The sequence below is a fragment of the Siphateles boraxobius genome, unplaced genomic scaffold (assembly GCF_051911475.1).
Source record: "Siphateles boraxobius isolate OS27281-9 unplaced genomic scaffold, OSU_SipBor_1 12, whole genome shotgun sequence".
Lineage (NCBI taxonomy): Eukaryota > Metazoa > Chordata > Actinopteri > Cypriniformes > Leuciscidae > Siphateles > Siphateles boraxobius.
In genome coordinates, this window is record NW_027508722.1 from 1,838,952 (window position 1) to 1,864,584 (window position 25,633).

General features: G+C 38.3%; 1 protein-coding gene across 1 annotated transcript in view; it reads left to right on the plus strand.

Annotated features, from left to right (window-relative positions):
* Positions 1-25,633, plus strand: part of ascc3 (activating signal cointegrator 1 complex subunit 3) — a 255,180-nt gene that overhangs the window by 53,526 nt on the left and 176,021 nt on the right. The window contains exons 7-8 of the mRNA XM_077206021.1: positions 5,550-5,685; positions 7,489-7,614. Coding sequence (XP_077062136.1) covers positions 5,550-5,685; positions 7,489-7,614 — 262 coding nt within the window. The remainder of the gene's footprint in view (positions 1-5,549; positions 5,686-7,488; positions 7,615-25,633) is intronic.

Here is a 25,633-nt window from a genome sequence, read left to right on the forward strand (position 1 = left end):
AGAAAGGTAACAGTTCTGCATGCTCAAATCTTTAGATATTACAATTTAATGTTGATATTCCCACAAATATCCACTCGATAATTATCATTTTATTTGGAAACATAATCATGATCATCATTTTAAAATAGTTTTCTACTGAAAAACATAACTAAAATACTAAACTAACTAAATATCAGGACTCGTCACTTTACATCATTCACTCATTAAAAATACACCTGAAAAAATGTATTTAGGAGTGTGTGTGCGGATAAAAGTCCCGGCAAGTCCTAAAAAAGACGAGAACAGCAAGCGTCCCTGAGTAGGTATAAACCCTCTGATAGTTTTTATTTATCAAGGTTCACTTAAAGTTGTTCCAAGCATCTTGGAGGAGTCAAGTGCAGTTTTTCTATGGATTTTTTAATGTTGATTTATCTCAGTTGCCTCCGTCTCTTCATGCAATCACTCGCTAATAGTGGGATACGATCTGTCATACTTTCTGTTGTAGGACTTTCTGTTATTCATGCAGAAATCTCATTGGATTATAAAAATGTTTACAAAGGGAATGTTTGGAAAATTGAAATTGACATTTCTTTTTGACAGACTAAAGCAAAAGATATTAAAAATATTTGTCTGAAAACAAATATTGTTGTGAAGCATCTAATATGCTTATAGTCCCCCTGTGGTGAAAATCCAGCTTTTAATGTTGTTTATATGTCTATGTGGTGTTTTTAATATGCTTTAAGACAAACCATGTGTAAATTCATAAGTCGACACCATTGCTGAGTATTTTCTCCATAAAACTGCAGTGAACCAAAGACCGTCTCAAAAACACGGTTTGAAATCGCTGGTGTTTCCGACGTCACAAACTACCTTGTAACCAATCAGATCAATGTGTCATCGTCAACGAGTGGATCTCTGAGCTGAGTGAGTGAGTGGAGGCGGGGCTCATTTGCATATTCGTAGAACCACATATACTAATTGAGACAAGAGTGTCGAGTTACATTCAAGCTATTTTAAGGCATGAAGAATGTTTTTGGTCCCACTTTATATTAAGTGGCTTTAAGTACTATGTACTTACATTGAAATTAATAATTTGATACAATGGACTTGTATTGTGTCCATACATGTTTTTACATTGTACTTATATTTTAAAAATAGCAGCATGTAATTACAGCCGTAATTCATTTATGTAATTACATTTGTAAATACACAGTTGACCCTTCCCTTAGACCTTAACCCAACCTTATACCAACCCATACCACCACACCTGACCCTAACTTTACCCGTATCACACACACCTGACCCTAACCTTACCCGTATCACACACACCTGACCCTAACTTTACCCGTATCACACACACCTGACCCTAACCTTACCCGTACCACACACACCTGACCCTAACCTTACCCGTATCACACACACACACCTGACCCTAACCTTACCCGTATCACACACACACACCTGACCCTAACCTTACCCGTATCACACACACCTGACCCTAACCTTACCCATACGACCACACCTGACCCTAACCTTACCCATATCACACACACACACCTGACCCTAACCTTACCCGTATCACACACACCTGACCCTAACCTTACCCGTACCACACACACCTGACCCTAACCTTACCCGTATCACACACACACACCTGACCCTAACCTTACCCGTATCACACACACACACCTGACCCTAACCTTACCCATATTACACACACCTGACCCTAACCTTACCCATACGACCACACCTGACCCTAACCTCACCCGATCACACACACCTGACCCTAACCTTACCCGTATCACACACACCTGACCCTAACCTTACCCTTATCACACACACCTGACCCTAACCTTACCCATATCACACACACCTGACCCTAACCTTACCCGTATCACACACACCTGACCCTAACCTTACCCGTATCACACACACCTGACCCTAACCTTACCCTTATCACACACACCTGACCCTAACCTTACCCGTATCACACACACCTGACCCTAACCTTACCCTTATCACACACACCTGACCCTAACCTTACCCTTATCACACACACCTTACCCAAACCTTACCCGTATCACACACACCTGACCCTAACCTTACCCATATCACACACACCTGACCCTAACCTTACCCTTATCACACACACCTGACCCTAACCTTACCCTTATCACACACACCTGACCCAAACCTTACCCGTATCACACACACCTGACCCTAACCTTACCCGTATCACACACACCTGACCCTAACCTTACCCTTATCACACACACCTGACCCTAACCTTACCCGTATCACACACACCTGACCCTAACCTTACCCGTATCACACACATCTGACCCTAACCTTACCCTTATCACACACACCTGACCCTAACCTTACCCGTATCACACACACCTGACCCTAACCTTACCCGTATCACACACACCTGACCCTAACCTTACCCGTATCACACACACCTGACCCTAACCTTACCCGTATCACACACACCTGACCCTAACCTTACCCGTATCACACACACCTGACCCTAACCTTACCCGTATCACACACACCTGACCCTAACCTTACCCGTATCACTCCTCAATAGCAGCAAAAGTGTTTTACAATACAACATCAACACAATAAGTACATTGTACTTATTTTTCGATACATAGTACTTAAAGTCACTTAATATAAAGTGGGACCATTTTTTCAAGGAAAAACATTTAAATATGTAATTTTATAATTTAGTGGATACAATTATTGACCACAGGGGGACTTTGAACCATTTTTATCATTATTGTATATAAATTAGCACATAAAGCTTGAATGAGGCTTCAGTGGAGCCGTATCAGTGTGTATGCTGAAGGATTGTCTTTGGTGTGTTAGGAGACACCGGTGTCTCTCTCAAACAGTGTGAGGACACTAACGATTGTCTTAACGACTGACTTACAGCAGAGCACTTGAGCCAGGCAATCAGTTGTGTCATTTTAAACTCTGAGATATAATCCTGAGAGCTCAAGAAAAGCTTCTGGGTCTCTGTGAACGGCCGATCACTGTCACGTGTTTCATGACCTGAACGCTTGTGCGGATCTGATAGCAGAGCTGAATACACTCAGATCAGGTTCTGTCGGGACGTTTGTTCTTAAACCCAAAGTTTATTTCTCTTCATTTATCACTATTTCTCTCCAGAGCTTATGCTTTTGTACTATGCAACTATGAGACAAAGGCCTGGACCAGTGTTGCCACCTTATGGAACAACTAGTTAATGCAAACAAAAAAATCAATGCGCATGTGTAACTTGGCACCGCTCCATTGACAAGCGTTAACTTCCTTGTAGGCGGGTACTCTATTGAAGTCTAAAACTATTGGATCTGCCCAGAGTCACTCTGGATCTGCCATAACCAACCGCTAACGTTTGGTCGTGACATATGTCATGTCGAACCCCGTGGGGAGGAGGGCCACAACATCATGGCCACCCACAAAACTAAGCGAAGATTGTACTTGCTCCGGCTTTATCTTCTTGATATCCGGCAGCGTCGCCACAACGGACCGAATGGCTTCGCTCGCATCTTTCTCCGCTGCCATTACTGAACTACAACTCAAAATAACACACGACATCAACGTCATCATTCTCAGCTCTGTTCGCTGATTCGCCCGGTAAAAAAATTTACCAGAGAAAACCAAAGACTACAGCACAATCCCAGACGTAGTACTGAAGGAAAATGAAAACTTACATCACGTTTATTGAATGCGTACCCTATCATCTGGCCATAGTTGTCGGCCTATTTTTGTGGTGTTGTAAAATAAGTATAGGTATAATTCAATTGGTTTCAGGCCCTAGTTGAATTTCTCTGTTCTCTTTGTGTGTGGGACTTTTATGTTTGGTGCAGAAACATCCTGTATTTGGCAAAATGGACTTTTATTTTGACAGGAGAGCACCTTGGAAGAGGAAGGCCTTCTTTAGTAGAAAAGGCCAAGCCAGGATTTGGCATGTTAGGTTATCCTGTTTGAACCAGACAGATTGGTGTTTTTTAGCCTTCTCCTTTGAAGTCGTTTATGTATTAATTACCCATCTTGGTTCAAGAGAAGATTTGCTATTTTTGCTATTTCATCACGTTTGGAAGATTATTACCATTTTTCCTGGACATTTTGATTAAATTTTTTTGGGCTCAAGGACTAAGGATTCACGCATGGACTATTTGATCAAGGACTCTCGGATAAGTGTTAATTTTTCTGATTTGACTATTGAGTTATCAATATACTTTGTTGGTTAACCTGCTTTATGCCTATCTTTGTCTGATTTCAAGTATTGATAGTTTTTTTCCCTTATTCATTAATGCCTTGTGAGTGCCCTGAACTTTTAAGTGACTAGTGGTTTACTTCAGTTGCAAGCCAAGTTTGTTACAGTGTTGTCCCGCACCGTTGGCAGGAGTCAGACCACATTCGTTGTGTTTTTAGCTGATTTTAGCATGTTGAATCTGTGATGGAGAACGTCACTGAGAGAGGTCACTCTGATTGGCTGCTCAACTTTGCGTAAGATTAAAAAATGGAAGTGGCAAAAGCAGGCAAACAATAAAAGCTCTTCTGATTCTTCCGGTTTCCCTTTTTGAATGACACATAGAGACTACTGCCACCTGCTGGTGTGGAGGATATTCCCTCTCATGCACGTTCAGAACATGTGCTAGTATAAATTATTTCAAACTTGGTTTAAGCCAAAATTGATATTCTCTATTGGCCAAAAGTCTTTTTGCCATATCAGATTTAGACAGAGTTGACCAAATATGAATTTTGGTACCCAATGAAAGAAACAAATTGTACGCTCTCTCCTGTATTTAAATGTGTGTGAATGGAAGTGAATGAAACATAGGTGGTGCTGTGCATGAATGAGGTGTAAAATACGGCTTGAACCCCCCTTTAATTTGTTGCAAAGTGTCAGTGAAAGGAGGTGCTTAAAGGTGAAAGGTCGAAAATGTTTGGAGGTCAAACAAAATATTGTTTTAGCTGCATTATTTAAACAAAATCTATTTTATCTCTGTTACCAACATGTCTAAATATTTATTTTAGTTATTAGTAACTGAGTTATTAGTATCTAGAAATAAATGCATAAATAAGCATGAAATAAAGTAATTATTAATTTAGTCCAAATTACTGTTTTGCTCACATTAACTGCTTACATTTATGTATAGTAAAAATATATTATATTTTTATTATATAATATGATATTATAATCCCAAGTGCTCATCTGTGCACCCTTACTCAACCAAGTCAACCAATCAAATTGGAGCTTGCCATTTTGAGAAAGCTTTCTGCATTTTGCCTTCAGTATGTACAAAGCGTCCCATGAGCCATACGCATGCCGTTTTAGATTTATGTAAATGTTAAACATGTCTATAAAAGTCTTTTTATAAGGGTTTAATATGATTTGTTGCAGATATTTCAATGATAGATGACTATATTAAATGGCTTGGAACTTATTATCAAAAACATCTTCTCTCATATTTTCCTGTGTTAGGTGAGACGAAATGCTGCTCTGCGTTTGATGAGTCTCGATTGTGTGTTGATGTCATCTCTGCATTTGTGTCTAGGGAGCAGGCCTTGCTGACAGCACGCTATTCCCCGGTGTTAGGACGGCACCGAGATTACGAGCGCGTCCGTTACCCTCACGTTTATGATTCTTACGCTGAAGCCATCAAGACCTCTGCATTCGTCGGAGGATCCAAGGTAAAAGCCCACCGCTAATCTGACTCGTGTGTAAGGACACAGAGGAGAAATAAATCTCCACTCTTAAATACCAAATCTCTCCCCAGTGCTTTGTTTACTCCACATCATGCCAATCTGTTCAATTATATCACATTATCACACACTAGATTACCCAGAGCCTTTGTTTTTAATCCAGTTTTTATGATGTCTTAATTAAAATTCCTGCTGCAGGCCTTCTTCCTGCGATTGAAATGAATTCATGTTGGCGTGGTGTTTTTCATTGAGGGGGGGGGGGGGGGGGGGCAGGTGCTTTAGGGCCAGTGCTTTCTAGTGCGCATGTGTGGTTGCTCACTGTGTGGTAGAGCTGCACGATTAATCACTAAAAGATCGCCATCTCGATTCAAACTTCCACGAGATCTCATTCCTAAATGACTACGATTCAGCAATGTCTATTAAACCTGTATAAATCATTACTTCAGATCTGTGTTTGCTTCACAAACAGTCTTTTCAACCACACAGTATCATTATTTCTGTGTTAAAAATATTCATATTATGACCTGGGATAAAAGTTTATAGTTCATAGTCTACGGAAGCGATCAAAATAGAGCAAATCGCTTGTTGAAAGTAACATGGCGCTTCAAATAATGATTGCATTGTTACGCCACCAGTTGGCGACAAGTTATTTTTCATTGAATCATTCATTCAAGAGATTAGTTTAAAAACGCTGATTCATCCAGTAGATAATGACACAATGAAGTATTTATGAGTGAGTCGTTGAATCATTCATTCAAACCATTTAAAAAATAAAAAAAAAATATTTATATTCATTAAACATCTTAAATAGACTGCGGCAATGATCATTTTGTCAGAACCTCTAGTAAATGACACGTTATTATGTTTAGTTGTCTGTTCAGAATCGTGGGAGAATCGTGATCTCGGTTTGAAACCAAAAAATCGTGATTCTCAAATGTATCCAGAACAGCTCTACTGTGTGGAAAATTGTGTGTACAGCGACTTTAAAGGTTTTTAAACTCAATACCTGAAAGGATTTGAATGTAAGCCCAACTTGATGTCAATTGAGTGTGTATTGGAGGTCTTAAGCTTAGTCTAAATATCCGCGCAAGGATCAGATCTACAATAAACGTAGTGTGCCGTCACGCTACATGGGTGGCACTTTCAATGAATGAGGTATAAAATAGGGCTTGAAATCTCTGTAATAATTGTAGTGATGAGTTACGTGCTAAAGATTTGTCCAGGAGAATATCAAGTATGTGAAGTTGCTTCCTAATAATAATAATAATAAGCACTATTTGAATGCTTACAATGACAAAACAATGATTTTCCTAATGATTTTGGCTCTGGCTGTGTGTTTAGAACAACAATATGCGACTAACATGAGTAGCATTGCCAGATATGATGATGCATGATGCTGTCTACTGTGATCAACAGCTGATTATGACACATTCATTAGTTCGGCATATGCTCTCAGATTGGTGAAAATGAGTTGTAATTATAGGAGCTGGAGGAAATGCAGCGTGCTAAAATTAGATATTTATTCTCCTAATTCTATAATGATTTCCATAAGAGAATATAGCAAGCCTAGCTCAACCCACTGCATTCAAATGTGCAAAGAAGTGATGCTTGCGTTATGATATTTCATATCACTGAAGCACTGTGTGTTCAGTTAATTTCAGCGGTAATAAAGCACACTGGTGGCCACAGCCCTCAACGTTTAGTTTGTGACTGTGGCCGTGAGCTAATGCATGATGAAGGTTTAATTGTATGTGTTTCTGTGTAATCATGTCCTCTCTGCTGTGCCGGCAGATGCTGCTGCCCGAGGGGATCAGAAGAGAGAATAATAAGATGTATGAGGAGGTTCAGATCCCCCCCAACGATCCCATGCCCATCGGCTTTGAGGAGAAACCCGTGCTCATCTCGGAGCTGGACGAGGTCAGTGGTGGTTTATTTACAGCTGTTGACATTTATCAGTGCTTGTGTTCACACTCCATGAGCTCTTCACAACTACCATTTCTCCTCTTCATACTGACTGATGACATTATGCCTAAAATCTCCTCCAAATGGTGTCAGGTGCAGCATGTGATGCTTTTGCAGCAGCAAGTTTTTTGTTTTTTTGTTTACGGTCCTGACAATTGGCAACCTTTGGTTCTCTCTCTTGAATCCAACACGGAAGTGACTTAAACTGCAATTCATCGACTGGCCACTGGAGAAAGGCTCTAAAAGAGAGTCAATCCCATAAACCCCCATGTTAAAATGGCCAACTTTACAGCAGAAAAAAAACATGTTTACAGCCTGGTACGAAAAGTGGTTTTGGTCTATATAGCTAATTTTGCCTTTCATGAGTACTGTGAGGGGGGTGAATTTTTTTTAAGGTTCATAGAGCTATGAAAACAATACTCTAGTCCAGCGGTTCTCAAACCTTTTCGGTCATTCCCCACTTTGGACCAGGGGGAATTTTCAAGCCCCACCTGCCCCCATCCCCAACACAATGCTAATGAAATACGCAACAAGCTTAAAGTGTTCCAATTTATTGAAGTAACAAGTAGTATCAGTATCAATGTTCCCTCTAAGCTGCCGCGCTCTTCTGATGCTGAGGCCGCGCACTTCTGAAGCCGCGGCCGCGCAGAAAAGATTAAAATGCCACGCAGAGGACTGACGCGAAATGTGTGGGGAAATCCATTTGATTATAGTTTAAGTGAGAAATAATTTCAGTGCTCTGGTCAACCGCTATAGAGTGAAAACTGGTGAATGCAGTTTACAGGTTTCATAGAAAGAGAATGATGTGAGCACGTGTGATTGGCAGTGAGTCTTGCGTGCGGACCAAATAGCTCAATACGAGAGGCAACGAGAAACGCAGACATGTGAAATAAAATCACATCATAATGTTTTAAAGAAGAGTGGTTTGATTAAAGTGGTAGAAATAAGGTTCAGGCATGGTTAGATTACTATAAAAGAGTTCACATATTCACTTTTCTTGAAAATATTTAGCTATTCGATCTATTTAAATGCTTCAGTTTCTTATACATTATAATAATATAATATGCAAACAAATTGAAGCATTTAAACTGATATGTTATAACACTTCAAATACTTCAATTCGTTTTTTTTTATATTATATTATATTAGGCCTATATTTTATTATATTATAAGCCTAAATAAAGAATCTCATGGGCTCATTGCCATTTAAAACTTTGAAACCCCCTGCTAAATAAAATATTGGAAATTCATAAGAATAAAGAATCATTTAACTTTGATGGTTTAATGCTTGACTGTACAAAAACACTTTATGTTTTTCCCAAACAATCTCAGTGTAACAGCTTACTTTTCTTTCATACTATATTCTATTATTGTAAAGAATTGAACTGTCCCGCAGAAGATTTTGTAAATTATTTTTCATAGGATTTCTTGGTAAAGACTGGACAGTTACAGCACTGTGAAAAAAATATCAGGTAACCCAAAATGTGCTTCATTTAGTGACTTCTTAATTAACTGCTTGTTTTTCAAAAATATGATTTAATACCAATAAGTTACATCAAGGGTCAAATAAAATAGAAATGCCACATTCAAGTTAAAAGTTACAACTGAATGTTGAAACCATTGTGTTTCTACGTATGCTGTACAGGTCAGGTATAACGAATATCTTTGCTCCGGTGGCCAAATATGTCCGCCCAATAGAAAAAAGTTTTGCTCAGCAAGAAAAAAAATTAGAGGGAACATTGATCAGTATAGTAACAAGATGAATCTAAATACAAACTAACAATCTACATCAAATAACAGCAAGTTCAAAAATAAAGAAAATAAAAGTGCAGCTGTGTCACAACTTGCATGGAATTCAAAAATAGAGAAAATAAAAGCGCAGTTGTGTCAAAATTTGTATCAAGTTCAACAATAGTAAAGAAATAAAAGTGCCACTTTGCAATCTGTTAAATAAAGAAAAGAAGAGAAATCTATTTGGCAAGACAGGTCTATTTATCCCTGCATTAGTGATCATCCGGCCAGAGCATGTGAGCGGAGAGAGAGAGCGCATTTCTGAATATTCCTCCACTCGCTCATCCGCTCAGGGTCGCGCGCTCAACCCAGAATGCCCTGCTGGTTCGAAAATATGTGGAATAAGGGCTGCCTCCGTCTAAAGTTGTTTTCTAGTCTACTAGTAGTTGTTCATTTAAGCCATTAGTGGACAAATCGCCCCTTTTATATTGATTTAATTACTTAAATAGGCTATACAGGATAATGAGCGTTATATAGCCGCACTCAAGCGCATGAGCGCACGCATAAAGCTTGCCACAAAGAACCGGCAAAAGTAATGATTATGAATGTGTAAAAAATAGCAAGGAGACATTTAATTGTTTATTAATAAACTGGTGTTTTCTGTCGGTGCAAAGATGAAGTTGACGATGCGGACTCGCCATGAATGAATAGAAATATAAAGGTGTGTTTACGCTGTTGTTTCCAGAAGTCAGTCGCCAGTTCCGCCTTCTCGATGACATCACGCATGTCGCTAAAGATGGCAAGCGATGATTGGTCATGAAGCAACGTGTAGTCTGACATGTTTCTTGTCCGAGACACGACAAGAATTTAGAAGTCAAAATCGTTTAAGACTATCGTATCAGACAAAAATATTGGCATTAAGCCAACTGGATACATATCAACCCAAAACACCTTGCACTGGTGGACAATATACCCGTTGCAATATACCAAAAGTGTGGAAGAGTATGGAATTTGATTTGAGGTCTGGAATTGTGTGGAAAAATTGTTTTTCCAGACTATTCCCCTATTCAGTTTTCTAAAATATAAAATTAAGAATTTCTACAGATAAATGTATCGCACAGGCTGGGTTAAAAATGTAAATGTCTCGATTTTAATCTATTCTTATTTTAATGAACAAATATCAATTCTTAAATCCCAAGAATCAATATTTCAGTCTATGCTGTTTTCAGTTTATGAATAAACAAACCTTTGTTGCGTGATCATGCAACATCAAACCGCATTTACAGTAGTCGTTTCAGATGTGAATATATGCAGGTTATAAAGCTTTTTAGGCTTCTTCTCATCATGCAGGCGCATGTTATTACTTTGAGAAAACCAATGAAAAACAGAGAAAATAAAAATATTTACAGATGATTTTTACCGAAAATAATGCTGTGCGAACCATTAATGTTTAACATGGTCTGAAAAATCATTTGAAATGAGGTCTGGAAATTTGAGACTGGAAAAGTATGGACTTTTGTGTAGGAACCCTGCAGTTAAAATGATAAACCAGTACAGAAAGGGGCCTATGAAATCTTTTTTATTTTTTCTTAAATGCAGTTTTTTCTGTTTTAATTATTCTGGATTCCATATTTTTTTCTCCCATTGCAATGATTAAATGTTAGTCATCGAAAAGCATGTCTAATTAATTTAAATTAAGAAACTTATACAATTTAACAACAATTAACAAAAGTTAAATTTTGAATTCATATACATACAGACATTTATGTCATGCATGTCTTGACGTCCATATACAAAACCAAGTGTGACTCAACCATGCTTTTTTTCATTGACTTGACACCAAAGAACCAGAGCTTTTGACATCTCTACTGAAGACATAATGTCCATCCAAACCTGCTAGGCTTATTAAAACTCTTCACCAATAGGAGTCCAAAGCAAAGAGGCTCACAAAGACTCGCTTTAGCAAACAGGCTAGGCTTGATTTTGACAGGAAAGTGCTCAACAACCTCCTCACCGAACTAGAGGACATGCTGGCCGTGGCTTAGACTTTACTGTGGGTCTCCTTCAATTACAGTCATCAGTGTGTCAATCATAATGACAGCCGTGTGGTCATGCTTGAGCTGCGAGGTATGTTCAGATTCACAAGATCGGCAAGGGTGACTCGTTGATTGGCCAAGTCTGGAGTTTAAGTAGATTGATTAGTCATGCCTGCCGAGTTGTTTTGTGTCGTCTTTATTGTAATGTGAGGCTCAGCTGTTAATGGGTTTTAATTAATCAGTCAGTCTTTAATACACGATCTTTCCTCTTATAATGCGAGTCAAGGTTTATTGAACCAAATACAGTCAGAAAAAGATGTTTATATGCAGTGTTGTGTGTAACTCATTACAGGTAACTTTGGTTACGTAATTAAATTACTTTTTCAAGTAACTAGTAAAGTAACGGATTACTTTTAAATTTTACAACAAAATATCTGAGATACTTTTTCAAATAAGTTACTTTGTTTTCCCATTTATTCACTGACAGCTCTCCCGTCCCCATGTTGAGAGACATCGAAGTGAAGAGGCGCTGTGTGTGAACATGATGGTTATTGTAGTTCTAGACTAAATGTGTGCATTTCACTTGCACAAAAAAATATTAAATATTCATAAAAACGAATAAAATCAGTGAAATCCAGACTCAGAATACTATGCAAACATCCAATAACTAAATATGTTCAATAAAACATACATTAGTATGCATTTAATCTCACTTTATTGACCAATGTACTTGCTTCTGACCTTTGATGATTCAGTTAAACCATAAGCAAAAATGACTAAAGATATTTTTGTTTTTATAGGTAAATTAAGTGTTAATCTTTTTTCTCCTGCATCCTATTCTTCTGTTATCCAGAACAGCAGCTGAAAGGTTTGTTTGAGCGGCGCCCTCTTCTGTCCAGGAGTGAATCTGCATTTCCTTCAGCCTGAGGCTTATTATTTCATTTTTGGTGTGAAAGGGTCTTTACATTTGGCCAAAAATATAACTTTTTTGTTATAAAAAAACAAGCCCAGCCCAGGTAAAAGAAAAGTAGCGCAAAAGTAATGTAACGCATTACTTTTCTAAAAAAAGTAACTAAGTAACGCAAATTAGTTACATTTGAACGGAATAACGCAATATTGTAATGCATTACTTTTCAAAGTAACTTTCCCCAACACTGTTTATATGTAAACAGCCTCTTTTATGAGCGGCTAACACACACGTACTGGGGTAGTTAACACTGGCTCCATCCAAAAGCTTCAAAATTGAGGCAGCATAAGAAGTTAGAAACGTCCGAATCCAATGATCGTGTCACATCCTGTGCGTTTGATTTCATGAATCGGATCAATGGCATCTAAAGTTGAGGTTGGTGGTCAGTTTGTCTAAATGTGTGTCTTTCAACACTTTCTTCAACTTTTGATATCATTTTTAGAGAGAAAATAGTATTACAAATTCACTTTAAATATTCTCTCTTGTGGATCATTAGACTAATCTGCTGCCCCAAATCAATTTCAGGAGGTTCATTAGTGTGTACGCTTTCAGATTCAGCCACTGTTGTTCATCAAGTTGCTGGTTTATGAAGGTGGGTGTGGTAATATGTTATAGGGTTTAAAATGAAAGGGATATTTCATCCACAATTTCAAAATGCTGGGTTAAAAACAACCGAATTTGGGTTAATTTGAGCCCTTCCACTGTTTAAATATAGGACAGAACACACCAAATTAGGTTGTTCATTTAACACTTACATACTAGTTTTAGTTTCAAGATTGCTATCTTATTTTTTACATCATGTATAGGTTAATATCTTCAGATTAACTTACATTCTCGAACAGTTTAGAACATACACCACACAACCACTGTTTACGTGATACCTCCTTTATTTTGCATGAGTACACACTAAAGCCCAGGACACACCAAGCCGAAGTCAAAGAACCAGTGGCAATTTAAGCTGACTGTGTTGTTGCCTCATGTTGGCTGTGTCTCGGATAAAAAAAACTGCGCTTGAACACACCAACAGGACTAATGCCGACTGTCAACTAGCACTGTGTGGAAGTATATATCTGTCTATATCAGCAGTTATCAACAGTGTGTTTTCGTCATTCAAAAAGGGATTGCGAACTAGGCACTTGCTTACCATTTGAATATCAATCATGCTTATCACTTTCTTCATTCCAGTCGGCTCATTTTGTTATGAAAATATTCATGCATTCGAATGCTCAGGTAAGATGATGTAAAATTATAACAGGCTTCCGTCTGTACCATTGACTTCTTTGCTCGCATTCATCACTTTCGCTTTTATTCTCGTGCATGGGCTCGTTCGCTGAGCTGAACAGCCAATCATAGCGTTCTCTCTCACCGACGGCCCGATGCAGATTCAACATGCTGAACCGGCCCAAAACACCCAGGTGGCGTCCGACTACAGCAAACGTTGCAGAACAAACCGAAAAAACTAAGCCGAACGACGCTCAAAAACGGTCCGACTGCCGACCGATGGCTTGGTGTGTCCCGGCCTTAAGATACGTTGGGAGAAATTGGGTAAAATTTGGGTTGTTTTGCAACTTAACTGCTGGGTCAAACATGGACAAACCCAGCCGTGGGTTATTCCTACCTAATACGTCGGGTTGGTCTTTTTTTTTTATTTTTTTATTTTTTTTAAAGGAAAATAATGTAATTTCTTTGTGAACAGCTCAACGTCTTGCCATATTATATTATATTATATTATATTATATTATATTATATTATATTATATTATATTATATTATATTATATTGTATTGTATTGTATTATATTATATTATTAATGCTATCACCTGTGTCCATAAAGAGTTGCATCCGACTGTAACAAGGTTCGTTGTTATGGGAAGGAGGAGACGGGAACCGGCAAACATCCAAAATATTTTTACTTTTTTTATTGCAAATTTAAAAAACAGTAACATATACAGGGTACGTAGTGGGTGACACACATATACAATAGAGAAGAGAGAAAAAGCACAAAACAAAAACAAAAACAACGAAATACAAAGCAGCCCAACACAGTCATTGACAAAGTTGTGTATGTAGCCACACGAGATCCGTTCTGTGAAAAGATTTCATTCCAAAGATTTTAATAAACAAATAAAAAAATGAAAGTCCCTCGCGGTCGACTGCCGCCACACATAATAAAACAAAACATCAAATAAAATAGTCCAGGCCTGGTCCTCTCTCGATCCTCTCACGGCCCTCGGCCTCGTCGTGCTCGCCACACACACTTCACAAATTGTGCCTGATGAAGACCTCATTGGTCAAAACGTTGTGCTGTTCATAAATACATATATATCTATATATGTATTGTATGAAGCTTTAACTTCAATGTGCAGAGATTATTTTTTCTTTTCATATATCGTCATCTGTTTTGTCCTGCACCTGAGCCCAACCACTGTGTAATCAGTGCCAAACTGGCGCTGGTTCTCATGCTGGTGTGTTGCTGAAATCTGAGCTGGCGCTGGGCTGATGTTTGGCCGGGGAAATTGCAAACCTCAGACCACAGAAAACACAACTAACACCCAAAGTAATTAGATTTAGTATTATAACAAATAAAATCAGATTATTTTATGAAAAGTCAAGCAGCATTTCATCATGCAAAAATGCTGACTGGCGCATTTAGCTGACCGACATCTCATCCCTGTATGTTGCGTTGTGTAAAGTAAATGAATTTACTGTACATTAAATATTACAGATGAAAATAAAATATGTACAAACTTAATTTCACTGAAGAAATGCATTCATTTGGTGATGCGCTCCTAAAGAGGACATTAACGCCTGGGTTGTTGTGATGTGGAGGGGTGTTTTAACTGTGAAAGAGATTGAACCAGCTGAGACCCAATGGCTGGGAAACAAAAACTACCCGACATTGGAAAAGACAGCCCAAAAAAATTACCCAAGAGACTCAACTCCACATTTAGGTGTAAAACCGTTTTTATACATGCCCTTACAATATTGCCAGTATGTGCATTTAGAGTGGGAACTGCGAAACTCAGACCGCCGTCGAAACTCATTTCTACATCAATAGTAATTAGATTCAGTATCTTTATGAATAAAATCACTTCTGAAGAGGATGCTAAAAGCCTGTAATGGCGCACCAGGTTGAACGCAAGGGAAGGAGTGCATAGTTTTAACCGTAGTGAGACTTCCAGCCACTGAGCAAAACAACCCAACTCTGAAAAACATAACCCCAACAATGACCAAATAGAGGGTATGCATTGACATCACTTTCCCACGGGAACACACTCCCTCAGCCGGACTGAGTGGCAGAAGAGCTGCGGCTTGACTGGATTTAATGGGAAAATCTGTGAAAACACGTATAAAACAAACAATTATCAGTTTAATTTAAAGGTTGGACTCGTTATAGTGTTTCTTACGACTTACCAAAGATCCAGTGATCCGTGGATATTGACATGCAGCAGGAATCCTGTTTCCTGACATTTATATGAGCCTGATTTCAACGCCGGGGGAAAACTGAAAGCAAATTTGCCTCTGATTGCTTTATATAAATACAACATTCGTAGGTCTAAATCCGTGTATTCAATGTTACATATATCGTAATATCGTCCAGCCTTAAAACTTGGATAGTTTTTTTGTCAGAGTTATTTGTCAATTATGCAGAATATTCGATGGTAAATATTTAATTGATGAGTTGTCAGTACAGTATTGTAGGGTATGATTTTACCTCTAAATTCAGCATATTGACACAAAATGAAAACTGCAGATCCAGCTTTCTCTGCCTGGATCCGGTGTTTCTGGGAAGTGCAGGATCCGTTTGCTTCTCTGTCCTGTAGCTTTCAGCAGTCTGTAAAAATACACCTCAGATTTCTTGTCAAGTCTATTTGTTCAGTCAATCGCAAAGCTCTTTTCTCGGTTTAGACGTGTTTTGTGTGGGTTATTTGGTGGCATTTACGTTGAAAACCAATGCTGCCGCTCAGTGGCGCCGGTGACGTCACAGGCGTAACCTCTAGCGGCTCAACCCCATGTTTGGGTAGAAATAGTTACCCAGCATTTTTGTAATGTAAATTCTGTCATAATTTACTCTCTCGCATGTTGATCCATACCTGCATGACTGACTTTATAAGATATCTTGTAAAATACATATTAGGGTTGGGCGATGTCTACCAATTTGGCATCAGACGATGTCTACAGTGAAACATCGCGATGGGCGATGACATCGGGAGGAGGGGGTAACATTTTCATTTTCGTAATATTTTCATTTTCCTCTATATCTAATCAGCAATTTCGATGTCGGCAGCTCTGCAGCAGCTGACCACTAACTGTGTGTTCACACCGCCGCCGGCGAGAGCGTCAAAGTGGCCGGAAGTCATTCATTGTCAATGAGAGCCGGCGGCGAGCTCCGGCGAGAGCGGCGCGTCTTGGACGGTGAGAGCAGCGAGGAGAGTTGAAGTCAGGTCCACTTTATGGTAATAAGCAATGACGCGGTTCGGCGGCAACCGGCGGCAACCAATCGGAATATAGAAGTGCTCCGTTTGAGAGGAGTCCAGAGAACGCAGTCCTGTAAACTTTGGTTCCGACCACATTAGTTCCCCAGTAAAATTGAGGAGGTTGATCATTTGAATTTGATAAGAAGGTGCGCAACACTATTTATAGGCAATATTTTCGCGCTATAACGCTTGTTTTTCAGCGGGAATGCAAATTATAATAGCACTTAACCATGAACACAAAAGCCACACCACACAAATGGCTTTTAATTTGTTTATTTCATTAGCAAACATGTCACTATAATCGTTACGTTTTTTCCATCGATCAATTTTCTGCAAAAATAACAATCAACATGCTTGTTTGCTTTGTGGCCCCTTTAAATACAGTTGTAAAAAAGACCACGCGTTCGATCTATGTCAGAGCATCAGAGCGTCCACGAATCTTTCGACAGCGTCGCTGGCAGGGCGGCGAGAGCGAATTATGCCTCTCTCGCCGGCGGCGGTGTGAACGTACAGTAAGGAGCGAATGTCGTGACGTCACTGCCAGATTCAAAATGTGCTTTCGCACTGTGGCTGGCACTGAGCCAAAGACGGACGCGCTCAGCGCTTGACATAGGCTATATCACGACTGTTCAGTGTTTTTAACCACATAATGTTTATTTTAGGTTTCAGACATTTAAGTACATATAATTTATAGCAAAACAATACATTTATAGTTTGTAAAATACACAATGGTGTCTATGGAAGCAGCAATAACAACCCATTCAAGTGATATTTGACGACGGTTTTTATTCATATCAGAGACAGCGTAAATAACTATAAAGTCAACTCTATTTTCAGTGCACCGGCCACTTACTTTCATGTATTTCGGGAGAAACTGATGAATTCACGCGCTGTAATAACTTAAATCCAACAGACAGGTATCTCTGAACTGCGGCCCAAACACGGCGCCCATCTCACGTTACAGATCAAGATAACTTATAAAGGTTTTTTAAACTACAAAACAAACTCACTTACACATATTTGAGAATCGGAATAGAAGATAGTTTATGACATGGTAAGCAAGTTTGTTAATATTTAGAAATAAAAGCGCTAAATCTGTCATACAGCTCTATTTTGGCTGTAGTGAATAACGTGCCAAGCATGACGCGTCACCATGGAAACCATGGGGGGGATCGCGATGTCGGCTAAACATTGTGATGTCTGTCAGCCATCGTCCGTTCGCCCAACCCTAATACATATATCATTTTTGTCCATACAATGAATGTCAATGTTGTTAGTGCATTTTTTCCAAAATAATTAATTTTTTCTTTTTTTTTTCTTCAAAAAATATCCTTTTTTTTTCTTTTTTTCCCATTTTTTTGTTGTACTGCAGAAAATAAGTTTGGCACGACACGAAGGTCCGTAACAGATCCACATTCTAAAACTGTTTATTTCCAGCTTTATATAAATGAATACAAATTCCAGGTTTTTTAAGTGTGGCCTCGGACTCGAATTAATTCACCAAAACAAAAATGCGACGCACAAAATCACAAAGCTCCACCAGCTGCTTTTGTGACGGGTGCCGTTTCACCGAGCGATGGAGGACTCGTCTGGAGTCACACCATGACCTTGTCTTGTTTTGTTACAAATATGCTAGGAAAAACAGCTAAAGCATACATTATCATCAGGACACAATATTTGTAGATGATTTTTTAATTAAAATAAAATACTAATCGCAGATATTTGTCATTGTAAGCCTCCCTTTCTCTTCCAAACACATTGTTTGGAATATAATAGAAAATACTGTAGATCAGCTGGAAGCCATTTAAGTTCTCAGTGCTTGTCATCATCACTGACAGATGCATTTTTTCTGTATTCATGCATTAACGTTTGTCCTCCCACTGGTTTCCAAGTCCACTAAATGGCCTGCAGGTGTGTGTGTGTGTGTGTGTGTGTGTGTGTGTGTGTGTGTGTGTGTGTGTGTGTGTGTGTGTGTGTGTGTGTGTGTGTGTGTGTGTGTGTGTGTGTGTGTGTGTGTGTGTGTGTGTACGACGTGGCTAGGAGCTGCTGCTTTTAGTGTCTGCCACTGGTGTCAAACATAATAACTGGTCTTTAAAAGCAGGGGGGTGGAACTACTGCCCTAATGGAGACAGGAATACGCTTGACTTGCCCGCTTGAGAAAACCCAAGCATCGGTTGAGAAATGTCCCGTCTCCGTTGTTATCACGTCATAAGATCTCAGATCATCGCTCATTTCATGTGTCTCTAGCGCAGAGGACGTGATCTGGAGACTCAGAGGGATTGTGTTTGTGTGTTTTGGTGAAAGAAAAGCCAGCAGAGTATCTGTCTCTCCTCCGTAAGAGGGTAAATATAAGAACGGACAGCACAGATTTATTTTCCGGCCCCCGTGGGGCTCATTTCCAGCCTTGTGTTTTCCTCCCTTTCAGGAAACCATTAATTAAAGCACCGAGCTTCACGGCGTAATCAATGATGCGCCTTTCGTCCTAAATTTGGCTTTGTGGACGGTATTTGTCTTTCTTTGTTTTTATTTTCCCTTTAAAAGACTCCAGAACCTATACATCACAGGTAAAGCAAACATCAGGCCCAGAACAAGTCTGATTTCACACGAGTTTCATCATAATCGCCTGGTCTTTCGGGGTTGTTTTTGTGGCGCTGGAACGGATCGCTCTTCCCGTCTGGAGCGAGCGACAGAGATTGATATAAGCGGTGTGAATTAGCAGGAGAGGAGAAGTGCCTCTATTCATTAACTAAAGCCTCCGCAACTCAGAAACAAAGTGCTTCCCTTTTATAAAACACCGGTGCGAAACGGCTAATACATCTTTATGTGCTATTAGGGTCCTTTGAGCGGCGGGCCTGGAAGCCTGTCTGTTTTTTTCTTTTTTTTAAGTGCTGCACGATTGTCATTTATTGAAAGCCGTAATGGGCAACAGGGACACGGCCGCTCAACGTGGCTTTAATAGCTGTGTGAAACATTAAAAGTGGGGAATTTATTAGGGAGCCTTTTAACTAATGAATCTCAAGCGCTGCTGTTTTGCTGCACTCGCACGGTAAAAACCTTTCTAATTTCTGTGAAGAAATAAACTGCCTCCGCAATGACTGAAAACAAAACAACACACGCTTCTGTACATCGGCACAGTCATGTGAAGATTAAAGCGAGGACGGTAATGCTTTTATTGGTGGAAACGATTCGAACGTTTATTTTTCATGTAATGTTGCACCTTTAGATTTATATACACATTTATATCTAGGTGGTCTCAATAAATCAACATAATTTGGAGTTGCAATGAATGCAAAATTTTATATACAATGTACGAGCTGTTAATTTTATTTGTATTTAGACATTATTATTATTACAATATTATGTATTCTGTATTATATATATATATATATATATATATATATATATATTATCAGTGCAATAGGACTCTGTGATAGAGATGCGGTATTGTCACAAAGCATAGATCATATTTGGCAAATACTGCAATCCTTTTTATATCTTGTGATACATAAAGCATTGCGATTCTAACCTTGAGTGTGAAATGATTTTTTTTTTTCATTTGACTGCAGTACATTTTTTATGATAGGTGACTTTCGAGTGACATTGCTTGCAAATTGCATGTTTTATCTCCAGCTTGTTCTTCACGGTAATGCTGTAAAACCCAAAATGAACACAGATGCTCTTTTGGAATATGAAAAAAAAAAAAAAACTTAAATTTGTGCAGCTGTGCTGTCATTTATTTCATCATTTTCATACGTCTGCTCTCAGATGAGAGTACTAACGAATGATGCATTTGTAATGAGTATCCAGTTTCATAGTCCTGAAACTGAAAATAATAACTACATTTGCATTTCCTGAAGGAAATAGCAGTGCTTCCAAAGCAGCAAAAAAATAATAAGGTGACATATTAGGTGGTAAGTGTTGGTGATAGTCCAGTCTTTTATTTCATATCATATATCATATCATACCATATATCATACATCATATCATATATCATATCATATATCATATCATATCTCATATCAAATCATATACCATAACATATCCTATCATATCATATATCATATCAGTCATATATCATAGCATATCCTATCATGTCATACATCATATCAATCATATCATATATCATATCAATCATATCATATATCATATCAATCATATCAATCATATCAATCATATCATATATCATATCAATCATATCATATATCATATCAATCATATCATATATCATATCAATCATATCAATCATATCACATCATAGCATATCCTATCCTAGCATATCATATCATATCATATATCAATCATATATCATATCAATCATATAATGTCATATATCAATCATATAATATAGCATATCAATCATATAATGTCATATATCAATCATATAATATATCATAGCATATCCTATCATATCATATATCATATCAATCATATCATATATCATATCAATCATATCATAGCATATCCTATCATATCATATATCATATCAATCATATCATATATCATATCAATCATATATCATATCATAGCATATCCTATCATATCATATATCATATCAATCATATCATATATCATATCAATCATATATCATATCAATCATATCATAAATCATATCAATAATATCATCATATCATCAATCAATCATATTAATAACCCTACTGTGAAATATAAGTTAATAATTTTACAAGTCTTTGTGAAGTGGCTTGATGACCGCTGACATCCTTGATATATTGCCATTTTTCTGATTGAAGCATTATTAAAAATAGCCAATAACATGTTGCTCTGATTCACACTAAATTTGGCACACTTAATCTCAATACTCCTTTGACAAAAGGTTATCATAAATAAGTAAGATTTGTCAAAGTTATGAGGTGAAAAATATGGAGATACTTTCATATCTCTAAAACAGTTTGATTAAGGAAGCAAAGTTTTGTGCGGCCTTGAGTGTTTTTTGTCGTTGTTGAAAATCTGCTTCTTTTAACTCATCATTGGGTTTATCAAGATACTCCTGACAAATTATATTTATTCATTTAATAATCGTGGGCATATAGGCCGATTCATTTGGATGTGGCCCATAGTGATTAATTGGCAGTGTTATTTTAGTTTTTTTTTTTTTGTCTTCTTATAGTTTTATTAATATTTTGAATTGGCTTTTATTTTTGTATATTTTGTCTTTTTAATAATTTTAATTTAATGTTTAGAAATTAAGTTTTGTGCTTTTGTCATTTTTTGTGTGTGTAATTAACAGGGCCGGCGCTAGCCATTTGGGTGCCCCCCCCACCCCCCACTCCCCACTCACCCGAGGAATAACAACCATTTAGAATTTCTTAGTTAGGTTCTTAGTTAGGTTTATATAGGCCTATGTGTCACTGGAACATTTAAATTTCAAAACTTTATTTTACCTTTAAAAGAGGTCCGATGAGGCACAATATAATAATTCTGTACATAATTCGTAGGGCTGGGAAAAGATTGATCGCGATTAATCGCATCCAAAATAAAAGTTTGTGTCTACATGAATGATTTATGTGTGTGTACTGTGTATAATTATTTTGTATATATATAAATACACATTTGCATGTATGTATTTATGAAATATTTGTTATTTATATATAAAATATTTAAATGTTTATATAATATAAATTATATATAAATATATACAGTATATACATGCAAATATTTCTTAAATATATAGGTGCATATGTGTGTGTATTTATATATACAAAACAATTATACACCGTACACACACATATATCATGTAGACATGTAGGTTTTTTTTTTTTCCTAATTGCAGTTTCACCAAAAGATGTCGCCCTTGGGCCTTGGCCTATGAACCTCTTGAAAATGACCGCATTATTCGCATAGAACAACAACGAAAAAGCGTATCTAAGCGGTCTTCCTTTTCTTCTCAAACAAACTAACTGCATCTTAAACAGCCCAAGTTTCAAAATTTCCCGGGGGAGAAAACCCCGGACCCCCGTTAAAATAAAAGATTCAACATGCAGGGCTAAAAAAGCCTGCCCCGGATCATTTGCACTACTAGCGACGCCCCCCTGGACATGCATACACGACGCAAGGGCGCCCGCGCTACAAAACTAACATTTTTATTTAAAACATTGTCTTACCTGTAAGCGACGCGCGAGTATCATCCCGCTGTCTCTTCTTTTTCCTTTTTCCGCCCCCGACTCTTGGTGCCTCTTCGAGGCCATGTCTGAGGTCAGTGTCTGCCAAATTTGACATTGATTGAGCCATGAACAGACCACTGGGAAGTAGGAAGGGGGGGCACCAGAGGGAGACTGGCACAGGAGATTCACCTTTTTCTTGACTAATTTGGTCTAGGCCTATATTTCTTTTGTATTGCTTTTGTATACTAACATGCTTTAGACATTTTATTTATTATTTATACTAGTAGCCTATTGTGATGATTTTTCACGACCCAGATTTTTTGGTGCCCCCCCAAGCACTTGGTGCCCTACGCGCAGTGCGTGATGTGCGTGTGTGGAGCGCCGGCCCTGGTAATTAATACATTTTTATTTCAACTTCATCATTTCCGTTAACATAATTTTTTTATTGTTTTAGTTAGCGATAATAACCTTGCTAATTGATCTGTATATTTATTCAAACATTACAAAACTTGGTACACATGGAAATTCTAGATTCTAGCCATTTATTTGTTCATGTTAACTGTGAATAGCAGATGAAGGCTGTAATTCTGACGTCATCCACTAGGAAACGGTTTTAAATCTAGCCATTTTACATCAATGCAACTGGTTAAATATTTCCTTCCTGGTTGAAGTCAGTTATCTCTTCTACAACCAGCATATCTTTTTGTAAGCTTCATCAAATCAAAATGTACAATACTAGTGGAGATACAAGATAGTTGACTTTGCAGTAACAGCACATCATTTTTGGAAACATAAATGGAAATTGTATCACTTACTCATCTAAATGAGATATTTGTGCATGGACCGCAATTATTGTGTTTTGCAATGCATTACAGATATCTTCAGCAATGTGAGTCAGCGTGAATCAAATTATAAGTGTTCTCTTCATTAGCCGTGTGGAATAGTAAACATCTCTGCTCAGGAGTTTGCAGTCTGTTTATAAACACACAGAAGCAGAGAAACTTCCCTGAGTAATCCCCCATGATTCCTGGCGTTACAGATCACTTTAATGGGCGGAGCTTCAGGACAGTGAGTCGAATGTAAATATTGTATAAATACAAGGGCATTGCTTTCAGTGTGATTGACAGCTCTGCTTGAAAAGTTTGCATTTGCGGTTGCTCATGTGTGGACTTTTTGTGGACAATAGACCTCTCTATTTCTCATCCTTTTTTCTTATCCTCAATCTTTGTTTTCCTTGCTGCAGTTGTGCTCAAGAGAAATAAATGGCCCTCCTGCACCTGTCACTTATCAGATACTTTTGCTCGTAGTTGTGTGAGTTATTCTTTGAATAAACGTGCTTGAGTTTGGTGTGTGTGTGTGTGTGTTTGTATCTCTGGAGCGGGTAATTTAGTGCCGTGTGGGCTCGAGGCGGGCAGATAAGCTGTTTTCTAAAACTAACAATTAAAACTTGATCATGCTGTCAGTTCAAATGGAATGAAATGGAACCAAAAAGTAATTAAAAGGATACCGTGCAAATTACAATTATATCTTTTAGCTTTCTATTACCAAACGCTGTGAATTTAATTATTGCGGCAGCTTCGACAAAAATGTGCATGCGTAAACACAGACTTTAGGATAAGCGAGCCTTTCTACAGAGCGGTGTGCAATTTCTTTTTTTTTGGCTCATAGCTTTTTAAAACCAGGACAGTCAAGAAATCCATGCGAGACTGTGCAGGTATTTAGATGTTGCTGTGAAATGATTGCTGGGGGCTATGTTGGTCCAATTAGTGTGTTTAAAGTCACGGGTGAGTTTCTGCTGTGTTCCCAGCTCACCCAGTCAGCACATATGGCCGAGGGCCCTTCATCCACAGAGTTAATTAGACTGTCAGGATCCATCGGACTCACGTACAGGTGGTCAGAGCTCCGGATGCCCACAGTTTTTAGAGCTGTTATTTACCGTCATGCACTCGCCATATGTCCTGCAAAGTCGGCTTTCAACCACGTTCACTCGCTTGATTATATCATCATAATATCTGCAGATATATTTAGCACGCCTAAAGAAATGCGCTTTTGTTCTCTGTATTTGAGAGAAGTAAAATGTGGTCAAGTGAATGCTGGCTCCCCGCTGATAATGCTTTCGCTCGCCGGCAGTGTGAAGAAACGCTGCAAAACCGTCAGACTGAAAGTGTTAAGGGTGCTCTGGGCACAGACTGCGAGCATCTTGAAGCACTAGTTCGTGTAGGAGTAGAGCGAATCGCTGGCCTGGAAACCTTGCCATTGCCACATATGTGTGATTGGTACATTTTGAAGGGGAGAGTACAAAAATAACGTACACTGGAAGCAGAGCATGTATCATTTGTTTCTAAAGGGGTCATAAAAAAACATTCATACAGCAACTATTAGAAATGAAAACTTCCTCAACTATTGGAAAAAAGCATTTATTGAAACTGGAATGCCAGGAATAGATTTCTGATGTCAGAAAGTTAGGGATGGTATGGCCCACCAACATTTCAATTTGTATTGACTATTTGGTGTGGACATTTGGCTTGCAGGTAATGAGGAAGTAGGATAGATACTGTTATTCCCAAACGCTAGAACAACTAACAAGAGTAAAGTCTGTTAAACCTTATGCTGTCCCTTGCTGCGATTGCCATCTGTGCATCCT